General features: G+C 37.9%; 2 protein-coding genes across 5 annotated transcripts in view; one reads left to right on the forward strand and one right to left on the reverse strand.

The window, feature by feature from the left end:
- The first annotated feature begins 273 nt into the window (after positions 1 to 273).
- Positions 274 to 6,582, forward strand: LOC131131300 (peroxisomal trans-2-enoyl-CoA reductase). Of its 2 annotated transcripts, XM_058075894.2 has the most exons (6): positions 274 to 399; positions 2,600 to 2,707; positions 4,122 to 4,261; positions 4,367 to 4,463; positions 5,916 to 6,040; positions 6,185 to 6,582. In XM_058075894.2, exons 1-6 carry the CDS (start codon positions 321 to 323, stop codon positions 6,347 to 6,349), a joined length of 714 nt encoding a protein of 237 aa, XP_057931877.2. In that variant the 5' UTR covers positions 274 to 320; the 3' UTR covers positions 6,350 to 6,582. The 2 variants fall into 2 exon arrangements, with proteins under 2 accessions (XP_057931877.2, XP_057931878.2); XM_058075895.2 differs by lacking the exon at positions 2,600 to 2,707 and having other exon boundaries at positions 285 to 399.
- vps9d1 (VPS9 domain containing 1) overlaps positions 3,838 to 17,127 on the reverse strand; it is a 22,792-nt gene continuing 9,502 nt past the window's right edge. The window contains exons 14-17 of one of the 3 annotated variants that reach the window (XM_078792315.1): positions 15,812 to 15,896; positions 12,326 to 12,430; positions 10,286 to 10,402; positions 3,838 to 4,257 (exon numbers count right to left, since the gene is read on the reverse strand). In XM_078792315.1, coding sequence (XP_078648441.1) covers positions 10,291 to 10,402; positions 12,326 to 12,430; positions 15,812 to 15,896 — 302 coding nt within the window. In that variant the 3' untranslated portion in view covers positions 3,838 to 4,257; positions 10,286 to 10,290. Of the gene's footprint in view, positions 4,258 to 8,930; positions 8,950 to 9,600; positions 10,403 to 12,325; positions 12,431 to 15,811; positions 15,897 to 17,127 lie in introns of those variants that run through there. The other 2 variants (XM_078792349.1, XM_078792376.1) reach the window with 2 other exon arrangements.

The raw sequence follows: 17,127 nt of genomic DNA on the forward strand, positions 1-17,127 counted from the left end.
TACTACTGTACAGTAACAAATACAATACAAATAAAGCATTTATTTGAATTAATTTGCATAAATAAAGCAATTCAATACCTGGACAGAGAGAGAGAGAGAGAGAGAGTAGGGTGAGCGAGCCAATTGAGCTGGCTGTAGTTATGAAATGAAATGCCACTTTAAGCCGCTAGATGGCGATATTTGATAGAGTATATGATTGTAGGTGACAAAACGTACATTCGCCAGCTCAGTGTAGGGGCGGGTCTTGGGTGACATTGATGGGGTGCTATTTTATTTAAAAAGCTACCGTGTAAGATGACAAGTTGAGCAGCTGAGTCATCATGTCAGACAAGGTGGTGCTGGTTCTCGGTGGAGCAGGAACTGTGGGCTCCGGGATAGTTCAAGCCCTGTTGGACAAAGGTAAGATGCAAATGCAACCCTCTTATAAAAATAAAATATACATCTATATATTAAATAAAAGCTTTTAGGTCATTTATACATGTTAATAACATTGTAATAACTCATTGCAGCACGTGCACAGAAGGATTTTGCATGCAATGTGGTAAATGAGAAAACATCATTTTGACGGTGCTGTACTAAAAAATTTAATTTTTAATGATTTTTAATCATCAAATGTTCATATTTAAAGAATATTTCATTACACATATTTTAATAATAATTTATTTATATATAATGCAATAATTACATGCAACATTTTTGTACAATGCATGTATATTTATAGTATATTTTGTATTTATTTAATAAAATGTACAATGTATGATATACAATATATTTATAGTATATTTTGTATTTATTTAATAAAATGTACAATGTATGTATGATATACAATATATTTATAGTATATTTTGTATTATTAAAAAAATGTACAATTTATATATGCTATACAATATATTTATAGTATATTTGGTATTTATTAAAAAAATGTACAATGTATGTATGATATACAATATATTTATAGTATATTTTGTATATATTTAATAAAATGTACACTGTTTGTATGATATACAATATATTTACAGTATATTTTGTATTTATGTAATAAAATGTACACTGTATGTATGATATACAATATATTTACAGTATATTTTGTATTTATGTAATAAAATGTAAAATGTATGTATGATATACAATATATTTATAGTATATTTTGTATTTATTTAATAAAATGTACAATGTATCTATGATATACAATATATTTATAGTATATTTTGTATTTATTTTAAAAAATGCACAATGCATGATATATGCATGATATACAATATATTTGTAGTATATTTTGTATTTATTCATACATTTTAATTCTGTAAATGATTGATAAATATACTTTATATAATTATTTGATTCCAAATGGTTAATTAATGAAATGAAAGTTTGTTTTACAATGTACAGGTATGTATGTATGTATGTATGTATGTATGTATGTATGTATGTATGTATGTATGTATGTATGTATGCATGCATGCATGCATGCATGCATGTATGTATGTATGTATGTATGTATGTATGTATGTATGTATGTATGTATGTATGTACGTATGCGTGTATGTATGCATGTATGTATGTATGTATGTATGCATGTATGCATGTATGTATGTATGTATGCATGTACGTATGCATGTACGTATGTACGTATGCATGTACGTATGCATGTACGTATGTATGTACGTATGCATGTACGTATGTATGTACCTATGTATGTACGTATGTATGTACGTATGCATGTACGTATGTGCGTATGCATGTACGTATGCATGTACTTATGCATGTAAGCATGTATGCATGTATGTATGTATGTATGTATGTATGCGTGTATGTATGCATGTATGTATGCATGTACGTATGTATGTACCTATGTATGTACGTATGTATGTACGTATGCATGTATGTATGCATGTACGTATGTACGTAAGCATGTATGTATGCATGTATGCAGGTATGTATGTATGTATGTATGTATGTATGCATGTATGTATGCATGTACGTATGTATGTACCTATGTATGTACGTATGTATGTATGTATGCATGTACGTATGTACGTATGCATGTACGTATGTATGTACCTATGTATGTACGTATGTATGTACGTATGCATGTACGTATGCATGTACGTATGCATGCATGTATGTATGTATGTATGTATGCATGTACGTATGCATGTACGTATGCATGCATGCATGTATGTATGTATGTATGTATGTATGTATGTATGTATGTATGTATGTATGTATGTAGTATGTATGTACGTACGTATGTACGTATGTATGTATGTATGTACGTATGTATGTACGTATGTATGTATGTATGTATGTATGTATGTATGTATGTATGTATGTATGTATGTCGTATATCCAGACTGAATCGGGCCTTCCATTGTTTGTGTTGTGATGCTTTTAAGTCATAAAGCTGCCATCTGCCATCCGTCACATGACCCTGATAAACACATGAAGATAACGTGGAGCGATTAGTGGACGCTCGCTGACGTGACAGCAGGATTAAGTGTGTCTGTGTCAAAGGTGATGCTTTTTGCGGGGCTTTACAACGGATTCATGAACAAGCTGATTGATGTGTGTGTGTGTGTGTGTGTGTTTATTGACGTAGGTTTCAAAGTTGCAGTGATCTCGCGAGACAACAATCGGCTGGAGAAACTCAGATCATCTCTCTCTCCCAACACAAAACATCATCTCGTCACAATAGTGGGGGATGTCGGTGAGTCGCACGTCTCTTTACACAATTTGGGACCCGTCTGATTTTCATATTCAACATCAAACTGAATATTTTTTTGGACACATCAACCATAAGAACACTTGAAATATGTTCTGTACAGCTTTGTGCTTGACTTCAACCAAAGTCCTTGTGACGTATTGGACTTTTATTAACAATTTGGATCAAACTAATCACTGTTTTCTAATTAATTAATCATGATTAACCATTATTCGCAACAACAGTATGTGTGGAATATGCCAATTTTTTAGATAAATAACAATACACCAGGCTGCACGGTGGATGGGTGGTTTGCGTGTAGGACCCGAGTTCGATTCCACCCTCGGCCATCTCTGTGTGGAGTTTGCATGTTCTCCTCCGTGCATGTGTGGGTTTTCTCCGGGTACTCCGGTTTCCTCCCACATTCCAAAAACATGCTAGGTTAATTAGCCACTCCAAATTGTCCATAGGTATGAATGTGAGTGTGAATGGTTGTTTGTCTATATGTGCCCTGTGATTGGCTGGCCACCAGTCCAGGGTGTATGAAGACAGCTGGGATAGGCTCCAGCACCCCCGCGACCCTTGTGAGGATAAGTGGTAGAAAATGAATAAATGAATGATTCGGTTGAGCTGGTTTAATTATACCTCTTGAGTGTTAAGTTGGTGTGTGATGAGTTTAGTGTTCTTTGTAAGAATGCGTGCGTGGGTTTTCTCCCAGGGTTCAATTCCACCCTCGGCCATCTCTGTGTGGAGTTTGCATGTTCTCCCCGTGCATGCGTGGGTTTTCTCCGGGTACTCCGGTTTCCTCCCACATTCCAAAAACATGCTAGGTTAATTAGCGACTTCAAAATTGTCCATAGGTATGAATGTGAGTGTGAATGGTTGTTTGTCTATATGTGCCCTGTGAGTGGCTGGCCACCAGTCCAGGGTGTACCCCGCCTCTCGCCTGAAGACAGCTGGTAAAGATGCTAAAGATGGTAAGCGGTAGAAAATGAATGAATGAATGAATGAATATTTTTAGTAAGGATATCTGATATTGGCTTTTTTGCAAAAAAAACGATATACCGATATTGTCCAACACTATTTTCCGATACCGATATCAGCTGATATGTAACATGGCATGTCATATTTTTAAAAATATGGATTTTCATGATCGGGAAAAAAATCCGATATCAACCAATATTGTAATTTTATGCTGATATTGGGCTGATAATTATAAGACATCATTCTTAATTTTCATATAATTATATATTTTTATGCCAAGTTCTCTGGTGGTGTCATCATGTTTATGATGGACAGCATTTTAGCCCCGCCCAGTGCCATGGGTTAGATGAAGGATAAAGGATCACCAAGGTCCATCAAGGCTTCATTGACCCCATGGAGTGTCTTTAATCAAGTCTCGGTCTTGTCGCTCTGTCAGGGTCCGAGGAAGGAGCAGAGAAGGCCAAAGAGGTCCTGCTGCAGAAGGTGGGGAAGGTTACTGATGTGGTCTCCTCTCTGGGCTTCAGCTGGTGGCAGGGGGGACCTCCACATACCCAGACTCTCAAAGACCTGCACTGGGTTTGTAAACACAGACATTAATTGGAACTTAGTACTTGGGGGGGAAGGGGGGGGGGACTGTGGGATTTTATTGACTTAATATTTCCTTTCTTTGCGTATGTGCAGGTCATTGAGTCGTTACTATTTAGTACGTTTGTGTCATGGAAGGCCTTCTTTCCCTTGGTGAGGGACGATGCCAACTGTAGCTACACCTTCATCACAGGTGAGACTGGATTGGGGTACGTGGTGGCTACCACTTCTCAGGAATGGCTTCAGTGCCCAGAACACGTTTTGGTACACATTTGGTACAAATTAGATTCATGCGACAATGTACCCGCCCACGTTCTTCAAGAACCAAATTCTTGAGCCAATTCAAGAAACAATACAAGCAGTTGATGTTTGCTAAATACAAGGATGAAGAGTCTTGAACCAGTCATGATGTGCTATATATATCACTATATTGACACTTACTATGGTACCCATTATGGCATTGGATGCTCATATTAGCTTGTCAAATAAAACAAAACAAAAAAAAAATACAAAAAATAAAAGAAACTTAAACTATATTATGAAAGCAGGAAGTGAACAAATGTAACAGTTACTGATTTTACAGATTGAGGCATGAATATTGAATAACTGTTACATTTGTTCACTTCCTGCTTTCCTAATATAGTTTAAGTTTTTTTTATTTATTTAATTTTTGTCACTTCCTGCTTTCCTAATATATATTTTTTTGTTTTAATTTTATTTGACAAAAATAAAATGAATAAAAAAAACTTAAACTATATTAGGAAAGCAGGAAGTGAACAAATGTAACAGTTATTCAATATTCATACCTCAATCTGTAAAAGCAGTAACTGTTACATTTGTTCACTTCCTGCTTTTCTAATATATATTTTTTTGTTTTAATTTTATTTGACAAAAATAAAATAAATAAAAAAAAACTTAAACTATATTAGGAAAGCAGGAAGTGAACAAATGTAACAGTTACTGATTTTACAGATTGAGGTATGAATATTGAATAACTGTTACATTTGTTCACTTCCTGCTTTCCTACTATAGTTTAAGTTTTTTAATTTATTTAATTTTTGTCACTTCCTGCTTTTCTAATATATTTTTTTTGTTTTAATTTTATTTGACAAAAATAAAATAAAAAAAAAACCTTAAACTATATTAGGAAAGCAGGAAGTGAACATATGTAACAGTTACTGCTTTTACAGATTGAGGTATGAATATTGAATAACTGTTACATTTGTTCACTTCCTGCTTTCCTACTATAGTTTAAGTTTTTTTAATTTATTTAGTTTTTGTCACTTCCTGCTTTCCTAATATAGATTTTTTTGTTTTAATTTTATTTGACAAAATAAAAATAAACAAAACTTAAACTATATTCGGAAAGCAGGAAGTTTCCTAATATAGTTTTTTTGTTTTAATTTTATTTGACAAAAATAAAATAAAAAAAAAAACAGAAACTAAACAGCAGCCAACCAATCCAGTCAACTCTGAAGGTCACAACCCGATGAGGTCATCAGGACTACATCATTCGCAAATAGCATAGACGAGATTCCAAGGCCACCAAACTGGACACCCTCAACCCTGTAAATGTAGTCTGGTACAAAGCGATACCTGGTACAGCAGGTTTGGTTCTAGTACTCCGTCACGCTCTACTCCACAGGGGGCGCAGGTGAGAAGCTTCTGATGCCCGGGACTGGTTTCCTGACTGTAGGAGCTGCCAGCGCCCTGGCCTTCTGCCAGGTTCTAAGGGAGGAGTACCCCGACCTGTCCTGTAAGCTCTACCAGGTGAGACATTCCCGGCATAAAGAGTATCTAGTGGTACTTCCAAGGTTGACCAAGATGTCTCCTGAGGAAGTAATGGACTACATCGTAACACTTTGTAAAAACGTACAAAGAATAAAACTCCTTTGTTCTTCGTGGTCCTGGCAGGTGATTATCAACACAGGTGTCGCTACTCCGGAGCGACTGACCCCTGGGTACTTGAACCACATGGATCTGGGTGAGGCTGTAGCCAAACTGGTGGAGGGACAAAACGCATCCAACAACGTCTTCACCATCAGCTGCCCCGCAGACTTAGAAACAGTTTTTCTCTAATTTTTGTAAACGCCACGTGTTCTAGCTTGTGCCACTTTCTCCGGTTCCCGAACTTGGTAGAAACTCCTGTCGATCTGTATAGTAGAACATTCTGTGTAGAAGATGAAACCCTTAAGGTTCTGTCCCACTGCGCCGTTTAATGATTCCATATGAAAAACTAAGGCGTACGGTTTTTGGACTTTCTTTGTTTTCCAGCTGGTTTACAGCGAGGGATGCCTGATATTGGCTTTTTTTGTCGAAAACCGATATGCCGATATTGTCCAACTCTTAATTTCCGATACTGATATGTGTATAACATGACAATGAAATCTGATCCGAAAAATCTGAAAAAATCCGATACTGATATCGCTACCGATAATTATCGGACAGTTGTATTTACAGTCATTCCAAACTTCGGACATGGCATCAAAATTTGCCATGACCAGTTTTGAATAGCGATGGGCAGTTCTAATAAATTACTGCAGCGGGTTTTTGGCCGTTTTTTGCCGTTTTCATTGTTACCCGGGTGGAATTGCACGGCTTTTTAGGCTTTTGTGACTGTTTGGCTCGTCTTCTTCCAGCCCCAAAAATCACTGCACGCAAAATTTTGACAACAATAGCATAAAAAATGAATGTTTTTACAGATGTTCCGTGTTAAATACTCCCATATTTCAGGTATGGTAGCCAGTCGTCACGTTCCCGCAAATCAGTAAGATTGTGATGACTCAAAAATAATATTTAATAATACTCCAAATATCATTTAGAAGTCACGTGGAGTGTCTAGGACATTTTCCAAATATTTAAACATTCTTCTTAAATAATATTCGTACATTTTTTCCGTATTGTGTCATGACTTTAATCTCATAATATTATGGACAGAGCCTTTAAGTGTATCATTTCAATGTTTTGTAGAGCTGTGTAAACATGACAACACAACTTATGAGCGAGATTGAGGTATGAATATCGAATAACTGTTACATTTGTTCACTTCCTGCTTTCCTAATATAGTTTCAGTTTTTTTTGTTTTAATTTTATTCGACAAAAATAAAATAAAATAAATAAAAATAAAAGGAGTAGGAAGGAGCAAAGCTTATTAAATCCTACCCCTCCATCTATTTTTTTTGTTTTAATTTTATTTAACAAAAATAAAATAAAATAAAAAACTTACACTATATTAGGAAAGCAGGAAGTGAACACATGTAACAGTTACTGATTGTAAAAGTACCAGATGGAAGGGTATTTTTGCCACTTCCTGCATTCCTAATATAGTTTTTTTTGTTTTAATTTTATTTGACAAAAATAAAATAAATTAAAAAACTTAAACTATATTAGGAAAGCAAGAAGTGAACAAATGTAACAGTTACTGATTGTAAAAGTACCAGATGGAGGGGTATTTTTGTCACTTCCTGCTTTCCTAATATAGCTTTTTTTGGTTTTAATTTTATTTGACAAAAATAGAATAAAATAAAAAACTTAAACTATATTAGGAAAGTAGGAAGTGAACAAATGTAACAGTTACTGATTGTAAAGGTACCAGATGGAGGGGTATTTTTGCCACTTCCTGCATTCCTAATATAGTTTTTTTTGTTTTAATTTTATTTGACAAAAATAAAATAAATAAAAAAACTTAAACTATGTTACGAAAGCAGGAAGTGAACAAATGCAACAATTACTGATTGTAAAAGTACCAGATGGAGGGGTAGGATTTAATAAGCTTTGCTTCTTCCTACTCCTTTTGGACATGTGGAACTGGGAACTGATTATGGGATGCACTCGATTGTAATCTGATGCATGTTCAAATGAAATAAAACCATTACCATTACCATAAATAAAGAATTTGTGGAAGGTCCTCCATGTTTGAATTGCAAACACTTGAGTCTCAAGAGTCCTGCTGGCCATCGAGGAATTTCAGCTCGATGGCTAGCGTTCTCAACTCTCATTGGGTCCACATATTGCCGCTTATTGGGATGAACTGGAAGTCTGAGATTTTGTCAGAATATTTCCCCTTCCCTCTTCAATAACTTTGATACATTTTCTGTGACGTCATTCCCATCATATTGTAGCTTTTTCCCCCACCAATCCTTTTATTTGATTCCCATACACGGAGGCCACACAGTAGGCTGAAGAGCTTGAGCAACACGTTAGCGTGACACTCTCTGGTTTACGGGCACCACAAGCGACCACCCCGTAGGCCCCTCTCCATTGTCATCTTCTATTTTGGGCCAAATGGCCTTTAGCGCAAGTAAACATGAGTTGGGAGGCCACCTCAAAGCAGAGTAAAAGAGGCCTCCAAACAACACTGGTCCTTTGTCATGTCCATGACAGCTCGGAAAACCGAGAGGAGTTGTTGCTGGAAAAGTGGACAAGGAATGGCTTTGGCTCCTAGTTGTTCCTTTGGTATGCAAAATGGTCATGGTGACCTCGTACAATTTACCATGAGTAATTATCCAGGCTTTGTTCATGATCAGGATAAATGATTGGCAAATATGTTTGCTTTCGAGTCATGAAGAAATTATGTGACTGCATTGAAGACAAATTAAAATAAATAATAGACAAAAGTCATCGTTTTTTTTTTTATTTTAGATGACGAAAACCAATGTCAGCATCCTTTTCTTTATGCTCTAAAAAAAAAAAGACAAGACTGGTTAGGTTGTATTATTTTTAGTCAATATTTAAATGAAGTCAATATTTAATTGTATTTTTGGAACATTTAATATTTAATTATTAAAATGTAATAAATTTAAAATTTAAAGTTGAATTTAAAATGTAATTAATTAAAATATATAATACAATTATTTTAATTTATTTTATTAGGTAAATATTTCAAAAAGAATTTAATTATATTTTATATATTTTTTAAATGAAAAGTTAAAGTGCAATTTCATTCAGCCCATATTGATTAAAATACAAATATTTTATTCATTATTTGTATTACTATATGTATTTTTTTCATGACATTAAAACATTTTTATTTATTATTTATGAATTTAAAATAAAATTATTTTGTGTTTATTCAATTTCTTTTATTAAAGCATAATAATTAATTAATTGATTTACTGAAAAAAATAATTAGACTCAACTTATCCACCTAATGGAAATAACTTTTAAAAGTATAAATTATTTTGTGTTTATTCAATTTATTTTTTTAATTAAAACTTAATAATTAATTAAAATTGATTTACTGAAAAAAATAATTAGACTCAACTTATCCACCTAATGGAAATAACTTTTAAAATTATAAGAGTAGAAAATAAAGAGAAAATCTTTCCTGAGCCAAACACATTTATTGTATTATTCACAAGCCTTCATGACACAATGCCTTTAATAATGAACAAACAGCGTTCCACTATTCTTATACAATAAATAATGTGCAAAAATCAGGGCTGGCTGCCATTTTTCATATATGAAACATTTCTAGCATACACCGGTATCAGTTGCATTGAAAATGACATATTTTCACTTTGTGTTTGGTCATCAGTTACGTACATCGCCACAGTTCAAAGGAAAGAAATCTAGATAGGAATGCAAAAAGTGGACTTTAGGAGGTTTGCCACCAGCTGCTTATAATTATTTGCCTTGTCGTTTCCAAGAAGCTCTGATGTAAAAGTCCATTTCGGCTACTGTTCATCGCCGCACCTTCTAAGACCTTATCTCCAGTTCTATTTTCAGTCCATAAACTAGCAATCAGTGTAAGTACGTGATAAAGACTCACACGCTCGGTACTGTCGGCCCATTTCCTGTGTGTATTTACACACAGGAAATGGCTTGCCCTCATCCGATCAATCATTTGGTGTATTGGAGTCTGCAATATGTGGGCCAAAAACACCCGCCAATGCAAATACACTTAGCAACTTAATGGTTGGCTACAAACTTTTAGTACTTTTAGTACGTTTTAGTACGTCTTTATTCCCCCCACACCAACCGGATGGATAATCATAAAGAGAATTTAAGAGATACCTGTTTCATATGAACTGGTCTGCAGGTGGGTGAAGTCCGTCGACATGCAGCGACTCAACGTAGGCCAAGGCGCTCTGCATGGAGGTCAGGCAGTAGCCTTCTTCGCCAATTAAATAGCTGAGGCAGAGAAACACGTGTTAGCTGATGAAGGAATAATACAGTCCAAATATAGAAATATAATATAGAAATACATGGATGATAATTGCTTCCAGACCCGACTGTGATGAGTCAATTTTCATCAAGTGGGATTCTTTATTAAGAAATTTTATATTTTCATTTTTTATTCTCTAAAAAAAACTACTTTTTCTTGTTAGATTACGACTTTTTTCATTTAAAGAGGACCTATTATACCCATTTTTGGCCCTTTGTATTGGGTTGTATGGAGCAGCTACACAGAATAACCCGCACAGCCACCATTATAGATCTTCCAGAACCTGCGCCTATTCCACTGCTATTTCCAAAATGGTGTCTTTTAATTTATTCCACCCACGGCCTGCATCCAGACACACCCACTCTGCTGTGATTGGTTCCAGTAACTGAATCCGTTGCGGCTCCGGTCCGGATCCAACCCGGCTTGCGGATGTTCACGGGATAACTCGCCTTGGATACAGGAAGTTCTTGTAAACAACACGTTATTTGCCTGCACAGTCGCGGTGTCATAGATTTTTGTGGTGTTTTTTTTTTGGTGACTTAATAAAATGAGTAAGGCGGCACGGCGGTCGAGTGGTTAGCACGCAGACCTCACAGCTAGGAGACCAGGGTTCAATTCCACCCTCGGCCATCTCTGTGTGGAGTTTGCATGTTCTCCCACATTCCAAAAACATGCTAGGTTAATTGGCCACTCCAAATTGTCCATAGGTATGAATGTGAGTGTGAATGGTTGTTTGTCTATATGTGCCCTGTGATTGGCTGGCCACCAGTCCAGGGTGTACCCTGCCTTTCGCCCGAAGACGGCTGGGATAGGCTCCAGCACCCCTGCGACCCTTGTGAGGAAAAGCGGTAGAAAATGAATGAATGAATGAATACAATGAGTAAGTACAAAAACTTTCGTGTTTATTATTATGAAAATAGCGTTTAGCTAATTCCTCCATATTGTTGTTAGTTTTTTTAATTGTAAAATGTTCATAGATATCATCCAAATGTTATCAGTTTCTTGTATTGATATGATGATGATACAACATGAGAGAGCTCCGGTGTCTGCGGCGTCCGAAAAAAACGTTAGACCCCAAACGGATACTTTTTCTGGAGCCTATCCCAGCTGTCTTTGAGGGCGAGAGGCGGGGGCCACCCTGGACTGGTGGCCAGCCAATCACAGGGCACATATAGACAAACAACCATTCACACTCACATTCATACCTATGGACAATTTGGAGTGGCTAATTAACCTAGCATGTTTTTGGAATGTGGGAGGAAACCGGAGTACTCGGAGAAAGAGATGGCCAAAGGTGGAATTGAACCTGGATCTCCTAGCTGTGAGGCCTGCGTGTTAACCACTTTTCACCGTGCAGCCTTGAGTAAGTGATACTCATTGAAATGTCTATTTTTCATTTATTCATTTTCTACCGCTTATCCTCACGAGGGTCACGGATGGCGCTGGAGCCTATCCCAGCTGTCTTTGGGCAAGAAGTAAAATATTAAAGAAGGTTATTTCTATAAAGACTAAAAAAAATGTGTCGCTAATTAACCTAGCATGTTTTTGGAATGTGGGAGGAAACCGGAGTACCCGGAGAAAACCCACGCATGCACGAGGAGAACATGCAAACTCCACACATAGATGCCCGGGCGTGGACTCGAACTCGGGTCTCCTTGCTGTGCGGCCTGCACGCTAGCCACTTCACCACTGTGCAGCCTTTTTAAAAACATCGCATGAAAAAAAAAACCATTGTCCCACAGAATCACAACCTCAATTCCAAGCAAGAATCCCGACCTTCACATATTTCTTTTTGCAGAACTGTGCAATGAAACAAAGAAAACAATGAAACATGGCCGTATCTGTGACATTTAGCTTTGGGATGTTTTGTGTTTGTTAAAGTGACTCACCCTTCATGAATGAACTCCTCCAAGGCAGCACATTCCGAGACCAGCTGAGGACACTGACAGCGCAAAACCACAAAGGCCAGGATAGGTAGAAGGTCGTCGGCACCGCTGTCAAACCACAGAGGAAGAAGGGAGTGGGTCCGGGAAAACTAAATAAAGCGTACAGACACATTATGACTTATGTTCCCATGGGGGACTAAATGGATACGAGATCGTATGATTATGTTTTCAATCATATCCCTCTGTGGTCTGAGTGGTATGCGTGTTCAGGATTGAAAATGATACCATTTTTTTGAGATTCGTCGAGGACAAAATGCAGCTCGTGATGATGATAGGCTGATAGCATTCTGGCCACGTCTCGCCAGTCACCATTTGTTTATCAGGACTCACACGCAGGGCAACTGTTTGCTTGCCCGCTTGCGTGAGAAGCCAGGCTGCTGGCCCTGGACTGACCCAAAATCGTGCAACCAGATATCCGGACTCGGCAGGTTCTCTGAGGTTTGGGGAGCTCGTGTAACAACTAAAAAAGCTGGACCTCTCGCTTTCGCTTCGCTTACACAATCGCCCTCAATTGGATCGTCTTTAGTTCCGTACATTCCAACATCGCCTCACCTAAAGTAGGGAATTTTGGAAGTGACATCCAGTCAGAAATTTAGCCTGTATTGGTCCACGGTAGGGCTGCACGGTGGTCATGTGGTTAGCATGCAGACCTCACAGCGAGGAGACCCGGGTTTAAATCCACCCTAGGCCATCTCTGTGTGGAGTTTGCTGCACGGTGGTCATGTGGTTAGCGTGCAGACCTCACAGCGAGGAGACCCGGGTTTAATTCCACCCTAGGCCATCTCTGTGTGGAGTTTGCTGCACGGTGGTCGTGTGGTTAGCGCACAGACCTCACAGCTAGAAGACCCCGGGTTTAATTCCACCCTAGGCCATATCTGTGTGGAGTTTGCTGCACGGTGGTCGTGTGGTTAGCGCACAGACCTCACAGCTAGGAGACCCCGGGTTTAATTCCACCCTAGGCCATATCTGTGTGGAGTTTGCTGCACGGTGGTCGTGTGGTTAGCGCGGTTTCCTCCCACATTCCAAAAACATGCTAGGTTAATTAGCCACTCCAAATTGTCCATAGGTATGAATGTGAGTGTGAATGGTTGTTTGTCTATATGTGCCCTGTGATTGGCTGGCGACCCGAAGACAGCCTCGTGAGGACAACTGGGTTAGGCTCCAGCACCCCTGTAACCCTACTGAGGATAAGCGGTAGAAAATGAATGAATGAAAGTGGTTAGCACGTAGGCCTCACAGCTAGGAGACCCGAGTTCGATTCCACTCTCCACGCTCTTTTCGGAAAAGGGGAGGAAACCGGAGTACCCGGAGAAAACCCACGCATGCACGGGGAGAACGTGCAAACTCCACACAGAGATGGCCGAGAGTGGAATCGAACTCGGGTTTCCTAGCTGTGAGGCCTGCGTGCTGACCACTTGAGCACCATGCAGCCTCATAACCATATTATCTCCCACAAATTGATGCTTGTAACAAAAGCTTATTATTGAATCGGCAAGAGTACAAAAAATAGGATGAGAAGCCAAAAAATGTGGATCGGGACATCCCTATTAGTTGCGAGTGCCAGCACTGACATGAAACATGCACAAGCAGGAACCTTATTCATGTTTGAAGTGGCTTATTTTCTCTGATTATATCTTCTATATTGAATAATCTGAGTGCAAAGTGACTATAGGGGTGTTATTTCATGGCTACAGGGCTCTTACTTCCAAAGTCATAAACAGGATTTCTATGCTCTAACTATGAAAACATTCTGTTTCATAAGATTGAACCCTACCTTGCAGATATTCACTTATCGAGGTTGGGTCTGGAAGCAATTAACTGGCATAAACAAGGGATTACTGTCGTGCTCTCTTTCTCGCAAAGCTTCTTGTTGGTGGTCTCTGAGCCTATTCCAGTTTGGTGCAGTTCTACTGCCGTGTCCCCGAGGTCCTGTGACAGATCTTCGACCTTGGTGGAGAGGTTGGAATGGAAGCGTTTGTCTGATAGGCGTCTTTCGGGCTCTAAAAACGAACAGGACTTGTTTGCGTGTTTCACAGATATGTATAACTAGTCTGTGGGGATCTGAATGCTTGCTGGTTGGCAGGGGATTATTATTATTATTATTATTATTATTATTATTATTTCCCCCTACTTTAGTTGTTCATTCCTTCACTTTTACCTTCAGCTTGTAACCCACGCATGCACGGGGAGAACATGGAAACTTCACACAGAGATGGAGGGTGGAATTGAACACGGGTCTCCTAGGTGTGAGGCCTGCACGCTAACCAGTTGAATGCCGTGCAGCTGAATCTAACATTAAAACTTGAAAAAAAAACAATACAAACCCAACAACACAATGTTACAAGAACACATTAAAAAATTGTAATTTAACAAATGAGGAAAAATAACTTCATTTTAGTGGCATGAAAGTAGAAATATAAAAAAAAAATAATAAAAAAATAATATAATAATAAGTCGTATTTTTGGAAAAATCTATGAGAAATTTCTTAGCATATCTATATGTGTTATATGTGTGAATAACGTGGTATGACAAAGTTTGGGATAATTTTCAGGATTTTTTGACCCATCACTGTGTTCGTCTGCTATATGATATATTTCACTGGAATTGCTGATCCCAACAACCAGTGATTTATAAAGGAAAATCTTGACAATTATCAGGGGTGCCCAAACTTTTTCATTACCACTGTATCAAAGTTGCAAAGTCACATCCTTTAGTTTTTCACGATGTGGCCCTCACTGGAAATACCTTTGGATACATTTGACTACCTTCTACTTCTGATGTAATAATATTCCTTAACAGATAAAGATTTAATGCTCATCAATTTGGTTCCCAGTAAATAGACTTGGTCAACTGTTCTCTGAAACGTAGAACAACAATTGGCCCTGCGTGTGGGTTGTGGTCATTGTTCATTGGCTAAAATACAGACAGCAATATTCCCAAGGATTAACAATAGGGAAGCATTCCACTGTACTTTATGAAAGCAGGACAATGAAAATGACTATGCGGAATTGTGTATTCTTCCATTATGATTCACTAAGTCTTTGTCTGAGCCACTGTGCTTCATTTTGAATTCCACAAACTTCCACAAACCCTTTCTCTCTCTTGTTTAAACTCCGTGTCGGGTCCTGGGTCAGCTCCAAAACCAGACAGGACGACCCACTTTCAGGTCTGGCCAGTAAGGGCCACTCTGTAGGGGGGCAAAAGGCCTTGGATGACCCCCTGCTGTGCCACGTCTAACCGGGCAATGATGAGACCTGACAAGGAAACTTCACTACTCAGATCTGTAAAGGATGTTTGGGTTCTTAACACACAACATGACTATTGTTTCCCGTCTGGATGGGAATCTTCAAGATGCCCTACTTCCTGTTTTACACTTTCCAGAATTTTTTTTTTCACAGAGAACATGACAGAAGTGATGTTTTACATACATGGCAGCTGTTTTGGGTGCCGAATCCGCTTCATGAAGGCATCTGTAGTCTTCGGCACACACGCAGATCAGGCGTAATGTCCTCACTGGAATATGTAGACGACAAGCAAAAACAAAAATCAAACACAATCTTTTGGGAACATTGGGAACCTGCACCGCCATCGTGAGTGTCCATTTTCCTCCCCCAAAAAGCTGAAGTGACATCTACCATCGGAGGGCTGCCCCAGACCAGGAACCTAACTTTGGGATAAAAAATACATAATCAAATACCAGTGGTTCTGCTGTGGCTGTGGGACACACCACCACCACCCATAATGCAATGCGGCAACCCAAATTGCATACATTTTTCAATGCAAATTTATGTTTATGTTTATGTGCTAACTTTCCAAGTCCCCCACTCGACACAAGATGAGCTGCAGCGGTGAGATGCCGTCTCTCTACTTCTATAGTGTGCGTTTCTCCAGCAGATATCTGCAGCTGTGTGTCAGACTGATGGCACATTAAGTCCACGCACGATATTCTCCCCCCCCCTCCTGCTCAAGCTTGATAAAGTCATCCATAAATATGGTACTCATCTCCTGGCAGTGTAGCAAGCTAATAGTACAGACAAAGACCATGAGGTGCATTCATGGACATTAAGTCATTACCTTTTTTCCTCTTTAAATAGGGAAAGTGGGATGTGCGCCCCACTGAAAATCGCTATTACACCCATTTTTGGAACTATAGAAGAACTTAGAAGAACTATATAACATGTCAGGATGTCCAAACGTTCTTCCAGCGAGCGCCACATAGCGAAAAATTAAGTATGCAATTTTGCCACTTGGATATTTTTTAAACCAACAAATGTAGCTATGCTAAGACGTTATGAACTGTGTATTATATATTATTAGTATGAACTTTGTTTTTTTTTTCATTAAAAAAATCCAAATATGGTAAATGTTCTTCTCGTCAATATGATTTTATTCTGACTAGATTTTCACTTTATTCTCGTTATATTTTGAATTTTTCCCCAACCAAAGTGTCCAAAAATTACTTTACTTCATTCTATGATAATTGTTTCTTTAATATTACATTTTTTCTTTTAATATTTCAATTCTGTGCTAAAAAATGGTAATTTTCCTCAAAATATTACAAGTTTATTCTAATAAAACTGTCACTTTTTTTTTTACATTTGATGACTTTTTTTCTTAATATTTTGACTTTATTCTTTCCAGCTGTTTCCCCCAATTTCTGCTATTCCAGCGAGCGCCACATAGTGAAAAATAAAGAATGCAATTTTGCCATTTGGATATTTTTTTAAACCAACAAATGTAGCTA

Source organism: Doryrhamphus excisus, linkage group LG1 (genome assembly GCF_037039965.1).
Source record: "Doryrhamphus excisus strain RoL-2023G ecotype Guam linkage group LG1, RoL_Dexc_Guam_v1.1, whole genome shotgun sequence".
NCBI classification, from domain to species: domain Eukaryota; kingdom Metazoa; phylum Chordata; class Actinopteri; order Syngnathiformes; family Syngnathidae; genus Doryrhamphus; species Doryrhamphus excisus.